Consider the following 13,005-nt stretch of genomic DNA (forward strand, 5'->3'; position numbering starts at 1 on the left):
TATGTGGGAATGTCTGCGGGTGATCAAGGTGGGGGGCTCGTACCACCGCACCCCTCTGTGGTGTGCTGCCACCCAGCCCCCCGGGAGCCACGCAGGCGTCTGTGGACTTCAGCTCCCAGGAGACCTTTCGGAGCAGAGGCCCTGATAGTTTGTGGGAAGTGCCGGGCAATTCCTCCGGGCCAGCTGGCGGCCAGGTATGCCCCCGTCTCGGGCTCCTCCCTCACCTGGGGCAGTCAGTCCCTGCTCGGCTGGCCCCAGAGACGGAAGCAGGTCCGCGGCTGGGGCCATTGAAGAGAGCCCGATGCGGGAACCGGAGGCCTGGGCCCCCTCGCGGGGATGGCCGGCACCCCGGGAGGCCAGAACAGGTGGGGGAGCCCGAGGAAGGTCAGGCCCCACTCCCCTGGTTGGCAGAAGTCACGAGGGAGGCGGAGAACGGAGGGCCGCCTCCTGGGACCCCAGGGCCGAAGGGGGAGGGGCTTCGGCTCCCGGGTCTCTGGGGGAGAGGGGACCCAGAGGCTGGGACTTGTGGGTCCTGGGGAGGAGTCTGGAGACCCGGAGTCTTGGAGGGGGAGAGGGCTAGCGGCTGGAATACCTGGGGATATCTGAGGAATGGGAGGGGCCAGGATCTCAGCCTGAATTACAGGGAAAAGGAAGTTGAGGAGCGGACTCCTCAGCCCTGGGGTAGGAGGGGCCTGGAGGGGCCACACTTGGGTGCTCGGTAGGGCTGTGGGGCTGGTGTCTGGGACCGGGGATTCCAAACTCCCGGATCTGAGGGGGGAGGGGCCGGGGGCCTGGACTCCTGGGTCTGAGGGGGGAGGGGCCGGGGGCCCGGACCCCTGGGTCTGAGGGGGGAGGGGCCGGGGGCCCGGACCTCTGGGTCTGAGGGGGGAGGGGCCGGGGGCCTGGACTCCTGGGTCTGAGGGGGGAGGAGCTGGGGGCCCGGACCCCTGGGTCTGAGGGGGGAGGGGCCGGGGGCCTGGACTCCTGGGTCTGAGGGAGGAGGGGGCTGGGGGCCTGGACTCCTGGACTCTCCCAGCCACCTGTCCTCCTGCCCCAGGTCCATCGCTGTCCTCTGTGCTTAATGAGCTCCCCAGTGCTGCTACCCTTCGGTACCGAGGCCCTGGGGGGCTGCCCTGGAGGGCCCTGGAGGAGGAGGAGGAGGAGGAGGACGGACAGAGGAGCATCCAGTCCCTCGCAGAAGCCACACAAAAGGAACTGCAGGAGCCCGGCCCTTCCCGGGAACTGCCGTGGCCCATGCAGGCCAGACGGGCACACAGGTGAGGCCCACCTCCCCGCCAGGTGTGCACCATCCTCCCACTTGTTGGAGGCTCTGTCTCCATGTCACTCTGTCCTCCTGTCAGTCCTTGCCTCTCTCAGAGCTGCCTCTTTTTCTGCTGTCTGTTGTTTGTGCTTCTCTGATTCCAAGGAGTCCTGTCTCCGGGATTCTTTCTCCTCTCTCTCTCTCTCCCAAGTTCTCGTCTCTTGCGTCTTCTGTCCCTCCAAGGCTGTGTTGCGTGCCTCTGTTTCTCGCTGGGTGTCTGAAATCTGTCAGTGTTTTTTCCTCTCTGCTTTATGTCTGTCTCTGCCTCCCCCTCTTCAAAGCGTATCACTCTTTCATTTCTTTTTTGCCTCTCTCCAGCTACATAATTTACAGTACCCAGTGAAAGCTGAAACCGCTGGGTCTCCTGTTCAACAATTATTACTCATCTTAAGACGGCAACAGCACAGCATTCAAACAGCACGGCAAGTGGGTCGCCCTTCCGAGAACGGTGTCCTGAGTGACTCTTCGGGGAGCCCTTGGAAACTGACCCTTTTCCTTACATAATCCTGACACCGATTCCGATATGTGGGGAATTTTCCCCACACCAAGCAAAGCTCTGACACTAGCTTGGTGTCCAACAATTCCACTCAATTCTGACACTATCTACCTGGAGATATAACATCAACATAAGAGAGGCAACTTTATGACCGTCACCACTTAGGAGATTCGAGGATTTAGGAACTGTGTGCCAGAAACAGGACAAAGACCAAATATATACTTCTTTTTTAAAAAGTTTTTTCCAGTTCTATTTAGATACAGTTGACATACAGCATCGTGCAAGTTTAAGGTGTACACTGTGTTGATGTGGTATACCTCTGTTGATATACTGCAAAATGATTACCGCAGTGGTGCTAGCTAACATCTCCATCATGTCACATAATTACCATTTCTTTTCAGTAGTCAGAACATTGAATATCTACTCTCCTAGCAAGCTTCAAGTATACAGCACAGTATTATGAGCTACAATCACCATGCTATACCTTAAATCCCCGGAATTTGTTTATCTTATAACTGGAAGTTTGTGCTCTTTGACCAACATCTCCATTTCCCTACCCTACCCCCAGCCCCTGGTAAACACCATCCTGCGCTCTTTTGAGTTTGGTTGGTTTTCTTTTTGGTTTATTTATTTATTTATTTATTTGGGTTCGTTTTTTTTAGATTCCACATGTGAGATCATCATACACTACCAAATACATATTTCTTATTATAAATCACAATATCACACCTACCTTTCTTTTTTCTTTTTTCTTTTTTTACTTTATGATGGTATTTGCTGACAGAAAAGTGCATGAAACATCATGTAGAAACTTAAAGAGTTTTCCCAAAGTGAGGGTCCAGGTAAACACCACCTAGGGCACCCCCCTTTCTTCTTCCCAGACTTTCACTGAGGATCACTCCTTGCTTTTCTTCATAGCTTTGCCACCTGTGTGTGTATCCCTAAAGAGAAGAGTTTTGTGTTGGCTCTGTGTGCCTTTGTGTAAATCGAACCCTGCAGTCTGTATTTTCTGTCTTCCTATGCTGAGCATTAGGTGTGTTTCTTTTCATTGCTATGGAGTATCCCGTGTTAGGAATATATTTCAACTAACTTCCTGGTTCAAAGATTGGGCTGTTTCTACATGTGGGTGGTTTCCATTTGGGGCCACTAGGCCCCTCCTTTTCTGTGTGTGACTCTGTTTCCCTCCCAGACAAAGCGTTGCCAGGAACCAAGTGGCTCAGGGCTCGGGGTCCAGGGCTGCCCACTGGACTCTTCTGCTTCGGAGGTCCAAGGAGAAGGTGCGGGAAGGCCTGCGATCCGTGCAGCCCTGGGAGTGGACACTGAGGAGAATTGGGGGTACGGTGGGCTTTGGTCTGGCACCTTGGGACGGGACTGGACCCCTGGGTCTGAGGGAGGAGGGGCTGAGGGCCTGGATCCCTGGGCCCGAGGGGGGAGGGGCTGGGGGCTGGACTCCCGGGTGTGAGGGGGGAGGGGCTGGGGGCTGGACTCCCGGGTGTGAGGGGGGAGGGGTCTGGGACCAGGAAGGAGCCCGCCGCCTCTCTGCTGCCCCCTGCAGGCCAGTTTGGCGCCGGCACTGCGTCCTACTTCTGCCTGCTGCGCTTCCTGCTGCTGCTCAGCGTGCTGGCCTCCGTGCTTACAGCCTGCATGATTCTGCTGCCCACCTGGTTGGAGGGGGCTCCCCCGGGTCCCCCTGCCCCTAACGCCTCCTCACCCTGCGGCTTCTACAGCCCTGGCTCTCAGGGCCTGGTCACCTTCTCCACCGATCTCTTCAATTTGCTCTCCGGAGAGGTGCGTGCCTGGGTCCCTTGGAAGCCCCCGCTCTGAGCCCTAGTGCCCTCAGTGACCCCCGACCCTGATGGCCCAGCTCCCTGAACCCTGCCTCTTCCCAGCCCCGTGGTGAACCCTGCCCTGCCTTTCCTTCCACAGGGTTTTCTAGAATGGTCTCCGCTCTTCTATGGGTTCTACCCGCCCCGCCCACACCTGGCCGTCACCTACCTGTGCTCCACCTTTGCCATTCGCCTCCTCTACCTGCTGCTCATCCTGCACCGGTCAGTGACACCCCTACACCCAGGCCCCCCAGACCATAGGGGAGTAGCCGTGATAGATCCCCCTCCTCCAGAATCCCGAGTCTTGCTTTGTGGCCCCTTTCTCTCCGTTTGAGTTGCAATCGAATTTTAAAATGCTGCATCATTGCTGCAGGCCAGGGATAAAGACGAGAAGTTTCTCCCTCCTGTGACTTACAGTTTAGTGGGGAAGGTAAGCTATTAAACAAGCAAGGAAATTAATTACATCTTTTCTGAAGGGGAGAATGCTAAACAAATAGAGGTGATTCATTCACTAATGCAACAGATATTTATTGAGCAGATGCTATGAGCCGGGCACTGTTCTAGAGAGCTGGCAAAAAAGAACGAACAAACAAAAACCCAACAGAGCCTGGTCCTGGGGGAGCTGCCATTTTAACAGGAGAGACGAGTGATAAGCAATAAGCCCTAATAAGTGGATTGCATGGCTTGTTAGATGGTGATCGGGTACAAGCAGAGCAGGTGAGGGGGATTGACGGTGATACTGGGCCAGGTTGCTGCAGTGTTGTTTTGTTTTGTTTTCCCCACACCACACGGCTTGTGGGATCTTAGTTCCCTGACCAGGGGTTGAACCTGGGCCCCAGCGGTGAAAGTATCGAGTCCTAACCACTGCACCGCCAGGGAAGCCCCCAGGCTGCTGGGGTTTTTTTGTTTTTACTTTTTTGTGCGTTTATTGTTTGCAGCATTTATTCCCGGGCCATAAGTTTTTGTTTCTTCAGTTTCCTCTGGGACAGCTTTTTCTTCTGGGCAACCTCCTCCTCTGGTTTAGGAACAGTCTGTTCTTTTTCAGTAAGGATCATCTCAGCGTGGCAGGGAGAGCTCACGTACGGGGTGATCCGACCATGAGCTCTGTAAGTCCTGCGCCGCATCTTGGGGGATTTGTTCACCTGGATGTGCTCAAGTGACCGGAGAATCTACATCTAAGCCCTTAAGTTCAGCATTACTCTCTGCATTTTTGAGCATGTGCAGTGAAAATTCAGCACTCTTTCTGGGTCACCGACCCTGCGTCCAGCCCCACTGTTTGGCCTGGGGACACCTACCAACTGCACCATTGTAACGACGGAATGGCACACATTGCTTTTTTTGTTTTTTTCTTTAAACACCTTTCTTGGAGTATAATTGCTTTACAATCTTGTGTTTGTTTCTGCTGTACCACCAAGTGAATCAGCAGCATCAAACAATCCACATTGCTTGTTTAAAGTGACATCCTTCAGATACTTGGTGGCTTTTCAGATGTGCATACCCTTAATGGCCTGGGCAGTTTCACGAGTGTTCTTTTTTTTTTTTTTTTTTTGTGATATGCGGGCCTCTCACTGTTGTGGCCTCTCCCGTTGCGAAGCACAGGCTCCGGACGCGCAGGCTCAGCGGCCATGGCTCACGGGCCCACCCGCTCCGCGGCACGTGGGATCCTCCCGGACCGGGGCACGAACCCGCGTCCCCTGCATCGGCAGGCGGACTCTCAACCACTGCGCCACCAGGGAAGCCCCTCACGAGTGTTCTTAAAGTGAACACAAAGATTTGAACCTCTCGACTTGCATGATTTTGTGGGGTTTTCTAGGTCAAGTGAATAGCGAACCATTTTTAGAGGTCACCTCAGGCCACTTACCGGAAAAAGGCCAGGCTGCTGTTCTTGTGTGTGTGTTTTGTTGTTGTTGTTAATTTATTTATTTTGGGCTGCGCTGGGTCTTCGTTGCTGCGCGCCGGCTCCCTCTAGCTGCGGCGAGCGGGGGCTGCTCTTTGTTGCGGTGCGCACGCTTCTCATTGCGGTGCTTCTCTTGTTGCAGAGCACGGGCTCTAGGCGCGCGGGCTTCAGTAGTTGTGGCTCGTGGGCTGAGTAGTTGTGGCGCACGGGCTTAGTTGCTCCGCAGTATGTGGGATCTTCCCGGACCAGGGCTTGACCCCGTGTCCCTTGCATTGGCAGGCGGATTCCTAACCACTGTGCCACCAGGGAAGCCCCCAGGCTGCTGTTTTAATAGGGCGTCTGGGAAGCTTCACTGAGGACATGGTGTTTAAGCAAAGACATTGAGAAAGTGAGGGATTTGGTCACTCAGCTACCTGAGGAAAGGTATTCCAGGCAGAGGGTGCAGCTGGAGCAAGGCAGGAGCAGGGCTGGCGTGTTTCAGGGTGCACAAGGAGGCCTGTGGGGCTGGATCAGAGAGAGGCGGGGGGCAAGGAGAGAGGGGGGAGCAGTAGGGGATGGGCCCACATTCCGTAAAGAATTGGGATTGTTTCTGAGATGGGACTCATTGCAGGTGCCTGAGCAGATCACCGTGATCTGATTTAGGTTTTAAAAGAAAAGAATCTATGGCTCTATGGAAGAGAGGGGAGCTGGGGAAAGGGAAAGGGAGGGAGAGAGCTTAAGGGCAAGGCAGCAGCAAGTAGAAGAGTTACGAGATTATTGCAATCAACTCCAAATATCACCAAGAGAGGTGGCTTGGACCAGGGTGGTGACAAGTGGTCAGTTTGGGGTTTAGTTTCGTTTTCTTTTTTCCATTGAATTTCTTTTTTCCCCCAGCTTTATTGAGATATAATTGACACATAACATTGTGTAGGTGGATGGCATACACTGTGTTGATTTGATGCCTTCATATATTGCAATATGATTACCGCCATAGGTTAGCTAATACCTCCATCAAGTCAGTTACCATTCCTTTTTTTGGCGAGAACACTTAAGATCTACTTTCTTAGCAACTTTCAAGTATATAATGCAGCACTGTTAACGACAGGCAGAATATTGTACATTAGATCCCCAGAACTTACTCATTTTATAACTGGATGTTGGTACCCTTTGACCCACATCTCCCCAGTTTCTGCACCCCCCGCCCCAGCCCTGGCAACTACTGTTCTAATCTGTTGCCATGTGTTTGGCTTTTTTAGGTTCCACATTTAAGTGATATCTCATACAGTATTTGTCTTTCTCTGTCTGACTTATCTCACTTAGCATAATGCCCTCAAGGTCCATCCCTGTTGTCTCAAATGGCAAGATTTCCTTCTTTTTTCATGGCTGAATAATGTTCCATTGTGTATATATATAAAACATACCATCTGTTGACAGACACTTAGGTTGTTTCCATATCTTGACTACTGTGAATTATGCTGCAGTGAATGTGCAGAGGCAGATCCTTTGAGATCCTGTTTTCATTCTCTTTGGATAAATACCCAGAAGTGGGATTGCTGGATCATATGGTAGTTCTGTTTTTAATTTTTTTGAGGAAACTCCATACTGTTTTCATTAGTGTCTGAATCAATTTATATTCCCGTTATCAGCGCACAAGGCACAAGGGTTCCTGTTTTTCCACATCCTCTCCAACATCTGTTAATCTCTTACCTTCTTCATGACAGCGTTTCTTTCTTTCTTTAAAAAAAATAATTAATATTTTATTTTTGGCTGCATTGGGTCTTCGTTGCTGCATGCGGGCTTTCCCTAGTTGCAGCGAGCAGGGGCTGCTCTTCGTTGCGGTGCGCAGGCTTCTCATTGCGGTGGCTTCTCTTGTTGCGGAGCACGAGCTCTAGGCATGCAAGCTTCAGTAGTTGTGGCGCACGGGCTCAGCAGTTGTGGCACGCAGGCTTAGTTGCTCCATGGGATCTTCCTGGACCAGGGCTTGAACCCGTGTCCCCTGCATTGGTAGGCAGATTCTTAACCACTGCACCACCAGGGAAGTCCAGTGACAGTTTTTCTGACAGGTGTGAGGTGATAGCTCATGATTTTGATTTGTATTTCCCGGATGATTAGTGACATTGAGCATCTTTTTATATACCCGTCGGCCATCTGCTTGCCTTCTTTGAAAAAATGTCTATTCAATTCCTCTGCCCATTTTTTAATGGGGTTGTTTGGGTTGGTTGGTTGATTGGTGTTTTGTTTTGTTTTGTTTTGTTGCTATTGAGTTCTATGAATTCTTTCTATATTTTAGATATTAACCCTTTGTCAGATAGATGATATGCAAGTATTTTCTCTCATTCTGTAGGTTGCCTCTTCCTTTTTTGGATTGTTTCTGTTGCTGTGTATAAGCTTTTTAGTAGCCCCATTTATTATTTTTTCCTTTGGTTACTTGTGCTTTTAGTGTCACGTCCAAAAGAACGTTGCTCACCAGCGTCAAGGGGATTTTCTTCTGTTTTCTTCTAGGAGTTTTTCAGTTTCAGGTCTTATGCTTAAGTATTAAGTCCATTTAGAGTTAATTTTTGTGAATGGTTTAAGGTTGGGGTCTAATGTCAGTCTTCTGCATGTGGATATCCAGTTTTCCCAACACCATTTATTGAAGAGACTATCCTTTCCCCACTGAGTATGTGGGCTTCCTTGTCAAATATTAGTTGACCATATATATTTCTCATTAAAAATAAAAAATCACAGGGAATTCCCTGGCGGTCCAGTGGATAAGACTCTGCGCTTCCACTGCAGGGGGCGCGGGTTCCATCCCTGGTTGGGGAACTAAGATCCCACATGCTGCAGGGCACAGCCGAAATATTTTTTTTTAAATAACCAAAAAACAAAGAGAAGCTGCGGAATAGGTTTTAAGTGGGAATGCCAATCGGATCCGCATAAAAGGAAGGCTCTACTAGCTCGGGAGTGGAGACCGGGCACAAGTGTTAGCAGGGAGAGCAGGTGGGCCCACTTGAGAGGTGATGGGGGCCAGCGCCGGGGCGGCGAAGGTGGATGTGGAGTCTTCCTGCTCAGTTTTCTGTTTCTTTCCTTTTCTCTGGTTTTCTATCCCCTCCCTGGGTCTTTGTCCCCCACTCTCCAGTCTCTTTACCTGCCCTCTCCTTTTCTGAGTCTCTGACCCCCCCGCACCTTTCTCCATCTCTTTTTCTCTGAGTCTTTGTCCCCTTTTCTTGGAATCTCTGCCCCCCCTTTGGGGGTCTGTCTTCCCTCTAAATCTCTCTCTCCCCAGGGTCTCTGTTCTCTTCTCTCTGGAGAGCTGTCCTTATCTCTTAGGTTTCTGGCCTCCTCTGGGCCTCTCTGAATCTCTTTCTTGGTCTTTGGCGACAATGACTGTATGTGTCCACCAGGTAGCAACTCTCCAAATGCCCAAGGTCTTAGAGTTCATTTTCCCTGTGTGCCCCAGAAGGGGAGAGGGGTTATGCCCCCGGCTTGTGGCTGTCCTGCTACACCCCATCTCTCGGGTCTCCCCTCTCTTAGCTCGGTGTCTGGGCTGAAGCAGACGCTGTTGGCTGAGTCAGGGGCCGTGACCAGCTACAGCCACCGCGTGTTCTCTGCCTGGGACTTTGGCCTCAGCGGGGAGGTCCACGTGAGGCTGCGCCAGCGCAACATCCTATTTGAGTTGCAGGTGCGCTTAGGGGTGGGGGGCCTACAACCAGATGTCACCCGAGGGGGCGGGGTTGAGAGGATGGGCGGGGCATAGACCAGGGACCGGGCCTCCAGAAAGATGCTGGGCGGAGCTTTCTCCTAAGGAGGCGGGCCTTGGGGGAAAGGGGACAAGGCCACTACAGGGATGCCTGAAGTCAAAGGGTACAGGAAAAAGCTAGCAGCAGGAAAGGGGCGGCATCTAAAGCTCCTCGGTTCAAAGTTAAGAGAAGGGTGTGGCCAGAAAGGGCTTGATAGAGTAGAACTGTAACTCCAAAGCACCGGGCATGCGTGCTGGGCGGGTCCTGGGAGGAGCTGGACGTGTTGGGCGGGGCCTTGGGGGCGGAGCCAGATCTCAATTGTGACCTGGAGGGCCCTGGACGGGCTGAGATAAGGATTATAGATGTTCTTGGAGGGGCGGTGCTGCACGTTGAGCCTGGGCTCTGGAGCACAGGCAGCACCTAGGGTAATGGAACCCAAGTGGACGTCTCTTCCGGCCTTAGGTGGAGCTGGAGGAAGCAGCGGTGCGGCGCCAGGCTGCGGTGCGGACACTGGGCCAACAAGCCAGGGTGTGGTCGGTGCGGGTGCTGCTCAACGTGGCGGTGGTGGCACTCCTGGGGGCAGCCTTCTACGGCGTCTACTGGGCTACAGGGGCCACTGTGAAGCTGCAGGTGTGGAGGGCCCCGGGGGAGGAACGGGCCTGGAACCGACATTTCCAGGGGTGGAGGAGACTGAGGCCCATGATTCCTGGAATCACAGAGAGGAGGGATTGGTGTGTGTGTGTGTGGGGGGGGATTATGTTAGGACTTTGGACTTCAGGGTGATGAAGGAGGAAGAGGCTGGGGGAGGATGTTAAGCATGGCTCCTGCAGGACCCCAGAGCCTCTTCTCTTGGTCCACCCTCCCTCCTAGGAGATGCCTCTTATCCAGGGGATGCCACTGCTGAAGCTCGTGGTGGATTACCTTCCGTCCATCTTCATCTCCGGGGTCAACTTCGTGCTGCCACCAGTGTTCAAGCTCATTGCCCCACTGGAGGGCTACACCAGGAGCCGTCAGATCGTCTTTATCTTGCTCAGGTTCTGGACTCCTGGGGTGGGCTGGGGATAATGGCGGGGCTGGTCGGGGGACAATGGTTGTAGCAGATAAGAGACTGAAATCGTCAGGATATGGGATCCAGTGGGATCTGGATTCAAATCCCGGCTCTTCCTGTCACTGAGCCTCAGTTTTCTTCATCTGGGAAATGGGGAGAATTGTGAGCACGCTCCACACAGGAGGGTCCGGGCACGTGGTGGGCACTCGGTCAGTGCTGATTCCCTTTCTCTCTCTTCCCCTTGCCAGGACAGTGTTTCTCCGTCTGGCCTCCCTGGTGGTCCTGCTCTTCTCTCTCTGGAATCAGATCACTTGCGGGGGAGATGCGGACGCTGAGGAGTGCAAAACCTGTGGCTACAATTACAAAGAACTTCCGGTGAGGATGAGGGTGGGGGGATGGACTCCTGGGTCCTTGAAGGAAAGGAGGAGCCCGGTGGGTCCGGACCCCGAGCTTGGGGTGCTAGAATACCTTCCCCTTGAGGACAGGGGTATAGATTAAAAAAAAAACTGAAGACCCCCCAGAGAAAGTATTGATAGAATCTCATATGCTTGCAGTTTGGAGACTCAGATGTTCGGGTCTACAGGTGTCTGGGTCCTGAGGTCTTTATGACCTGTTCTTCCTTCCTCAGTGCTGGGAGACTCGCCTGGGACAGGAGATGTACAAACTCCTGCTGTTTGATCTCCTGACCGGCCTGGCAGTCACGCTGCTCATCCAGTTTCCTCGGAAGTGAGAGTCCCGCCCCTTGCTGTGGCCCCGCCCAGCACGCAGTTTTCTCTTTCGCCCCGCCCCTTTCTAGCCCTGCCTCTGACTGCCCTGTCCGCAGACCCCGCCCCTCCACGAGTTTGGTAATCACTTCCCTGTGGCCCTGTCCCTACTGCCATGATTACCTCTACGCCTCAAGCCCCGCCCTCTAGACACACCCCCTCCAGAACCTTGAAGGCTCCACCCCACCCCCAGATGTGCTCACTTCCGATTGGTGGGCGGGACGGTGAAGGCGGGGAAACCCGTGGCCGGCCTGCCTCTGATTCGGCCCGGCCTCGCTCCGCCCCTCAGGCTGCTCTGTGGCCTCTGTCCCGGGGCGCTGGGTCGTTTTGCGGGGACCCTGGAGTTCCAGGTGCCTGACGAAGTGCTGGGGCTCATCTACGCACAGACAGTGGTCTGGGTGGGGAGTTTTTTCTGCCCTTTACTGCCTTTGCTCAACACGGCCAAGTTCCTGCTGCTTTTCTATTTGAAGAAGGTGAGGGGTGGGGAGCACCCTTGGGTCTGAAGCGGGAGGTATTGGGGCTTGGGCTTCTGGGTCCTGGGGGGAGGAGGGGACTTGAGGGATGTGACTACTGGGTCCTGGCGGGGGAGGATGCCAGGGTCGTGGACTACTAGATCCTGACGGAGGATGGGTCTGGAGGACAGACTCCTGGATGTGGGAGAAGGAGGGGTCCAGGGCATCCCAACTTTTAGGTCTGAGGGAAGGGGGGACCCGGACTCCTGTGTCTGATAGTGGAAAAGAACTGGGGCTCCTGGATCCTGACTGAGGAGAGGAGGCCAGGGACGAGGGCTCCCGGATGGTGGAGAAGGAGAGTTTGGGGCTCAGATTCCCTCATCCCCCCCACCAGATCACCCTCTTCTCCACCTGCTCCCCGGCCTCCCGCACCTTTCGGGCCTCCACTGTGAACTTCTTCTTCCCCCTGGTCCTTCTCCTGGGTCTGGCCATCTCCACCGTTCCTGTGCTTTATAGCATCTTCCTGTAAGTGTGAGAGGCACCTGCCTCTCCCTCCCTCCTTCCTCCTTTCTCCAGGGTTCTGACTTTGGGCCATCCTTGACCTCTGCCTGTCTCTGACTTCAGGATCCCACCTTCTAAGCTGTGTGGTCCATTCCGGGGGCAGCCGTCCATCTGGGCCGAGATCCCCGAGTCTGTTTGCAAGCTCCCTCAGACTGCCCGGGAATTTCTCTTCTTCCTGGGGAGCCAGGCTTTTGCTGTGCCTCTTCTGCTGATCTCCAGGTGAGAGCCCTAGACTCCTGGGTCTGAGTTTGAATGTCTGACCTGGGGTCCCGCTGCCTGCTTCCAAGAGAGAAGGGGGCTGGGGGCCCAGACTCTTGGGTCTGAGGGAAGGAGGGGGCTGGGATACTAGACTTCTTGAGTCTGAAGGAGGAGGTCTAGACTCCTGATTACTAAAGAGCCCTACGTTGAGGATATTCTAAGGGCGTTTGGGGAGTAGCTTCCATTCCGTCTCTTCTAGCATCCTGATGGCGTATACCGTGGCCCTGGCTAACTCATATGGACGCCTCATCTCTGAACTCAAACGCCAGATAGAGACGGTGAGCCAGGCCCGGTCCCTGGGAAGGGGTCCTGGGGAATATGGAAAGGGACACCGGTGGAGAGAAGATCTGTCTCATCTCCACCTCTCTTTACCCTTTACCTCAGGAGGCGCAGAATAAAGTCTTCCTGGCACAGCGCGTTGTGGCGCTGAGCTCGGCCAACAGAGCTCTTTGACCTCTCCAGCCTGGCTCAGGGTGACCTCCCACTTTCAGACCCAGACCTGCCCTCAGATCCTTTGTAAGCCTCGGCCACATCATTTGGAAAATGAGCTAACTGGAGAAGACCCCATGGTTTTCCAGCCCTGGGATTCACTGCTAAGTCCCTGACTCTCCAGTGAACCTCTTTCTAGTACCAATAAACACAGCGGAGGCTGCTGAGCCCTTTTTGAAACTCGCGTCCGGAAGG

At 53.8% G+C, this 13,005-nt stretch overlaps 1 protein-coding gene across 1 annotated transcript; it reads left to right on the forward strand.

Moving 5' to 3' along the window:
• Nucleotide 1: 1 nt before the first annotated feature.
• On the forward strand, nucleotides 2–12,977 carry TMC4 (transmembrane channel like 4). The gene is given in 16 exon segments (XM_059045609.2): nucleotides 2–231; nucleotides 233–365; nucleotides 1,058–1,277; nucleotides 3,007–3,152; nucleotides 3,373–3,605; nucleotides 3,744–3,865; nucleotides 9,033–9,180; nucleotides 9,701–9,868; nucleotides 10,109–10,272; nucleotides 10,535–10,661; nucleotides 10,915–11,012; nucleotides 11,340–11,523; nucleotides 11,897–12,027; nucleotides 12,127–12,282; nucleotides 12,521–12,599; nucleotides 12,706–12,977. Coding segments are annotated over 16 exon segments (2,400 nt in total). The 5' UTR covers nucleotides 2–9; the 3' UTR covers nucleotides 12,775–12,977.
• Nucleotides 12,978–13,005: the final 28 nt, after the last annotated feature.

Source organism: Kogia breviceps, chromosome 18 (assembly GCF_026419965.1).
Source record: "Kogia breviceps isolate mKogBre1 chromosome 18, mKogBre1 haplotype 1, whole genome shotgun sequence".
Taxonomy (NCBI): Eukaryota; Metazoa; Chordata; class Mammalia; order Artiodactyla; family Physeteridae; genus Kogia; species Kogia breviceps.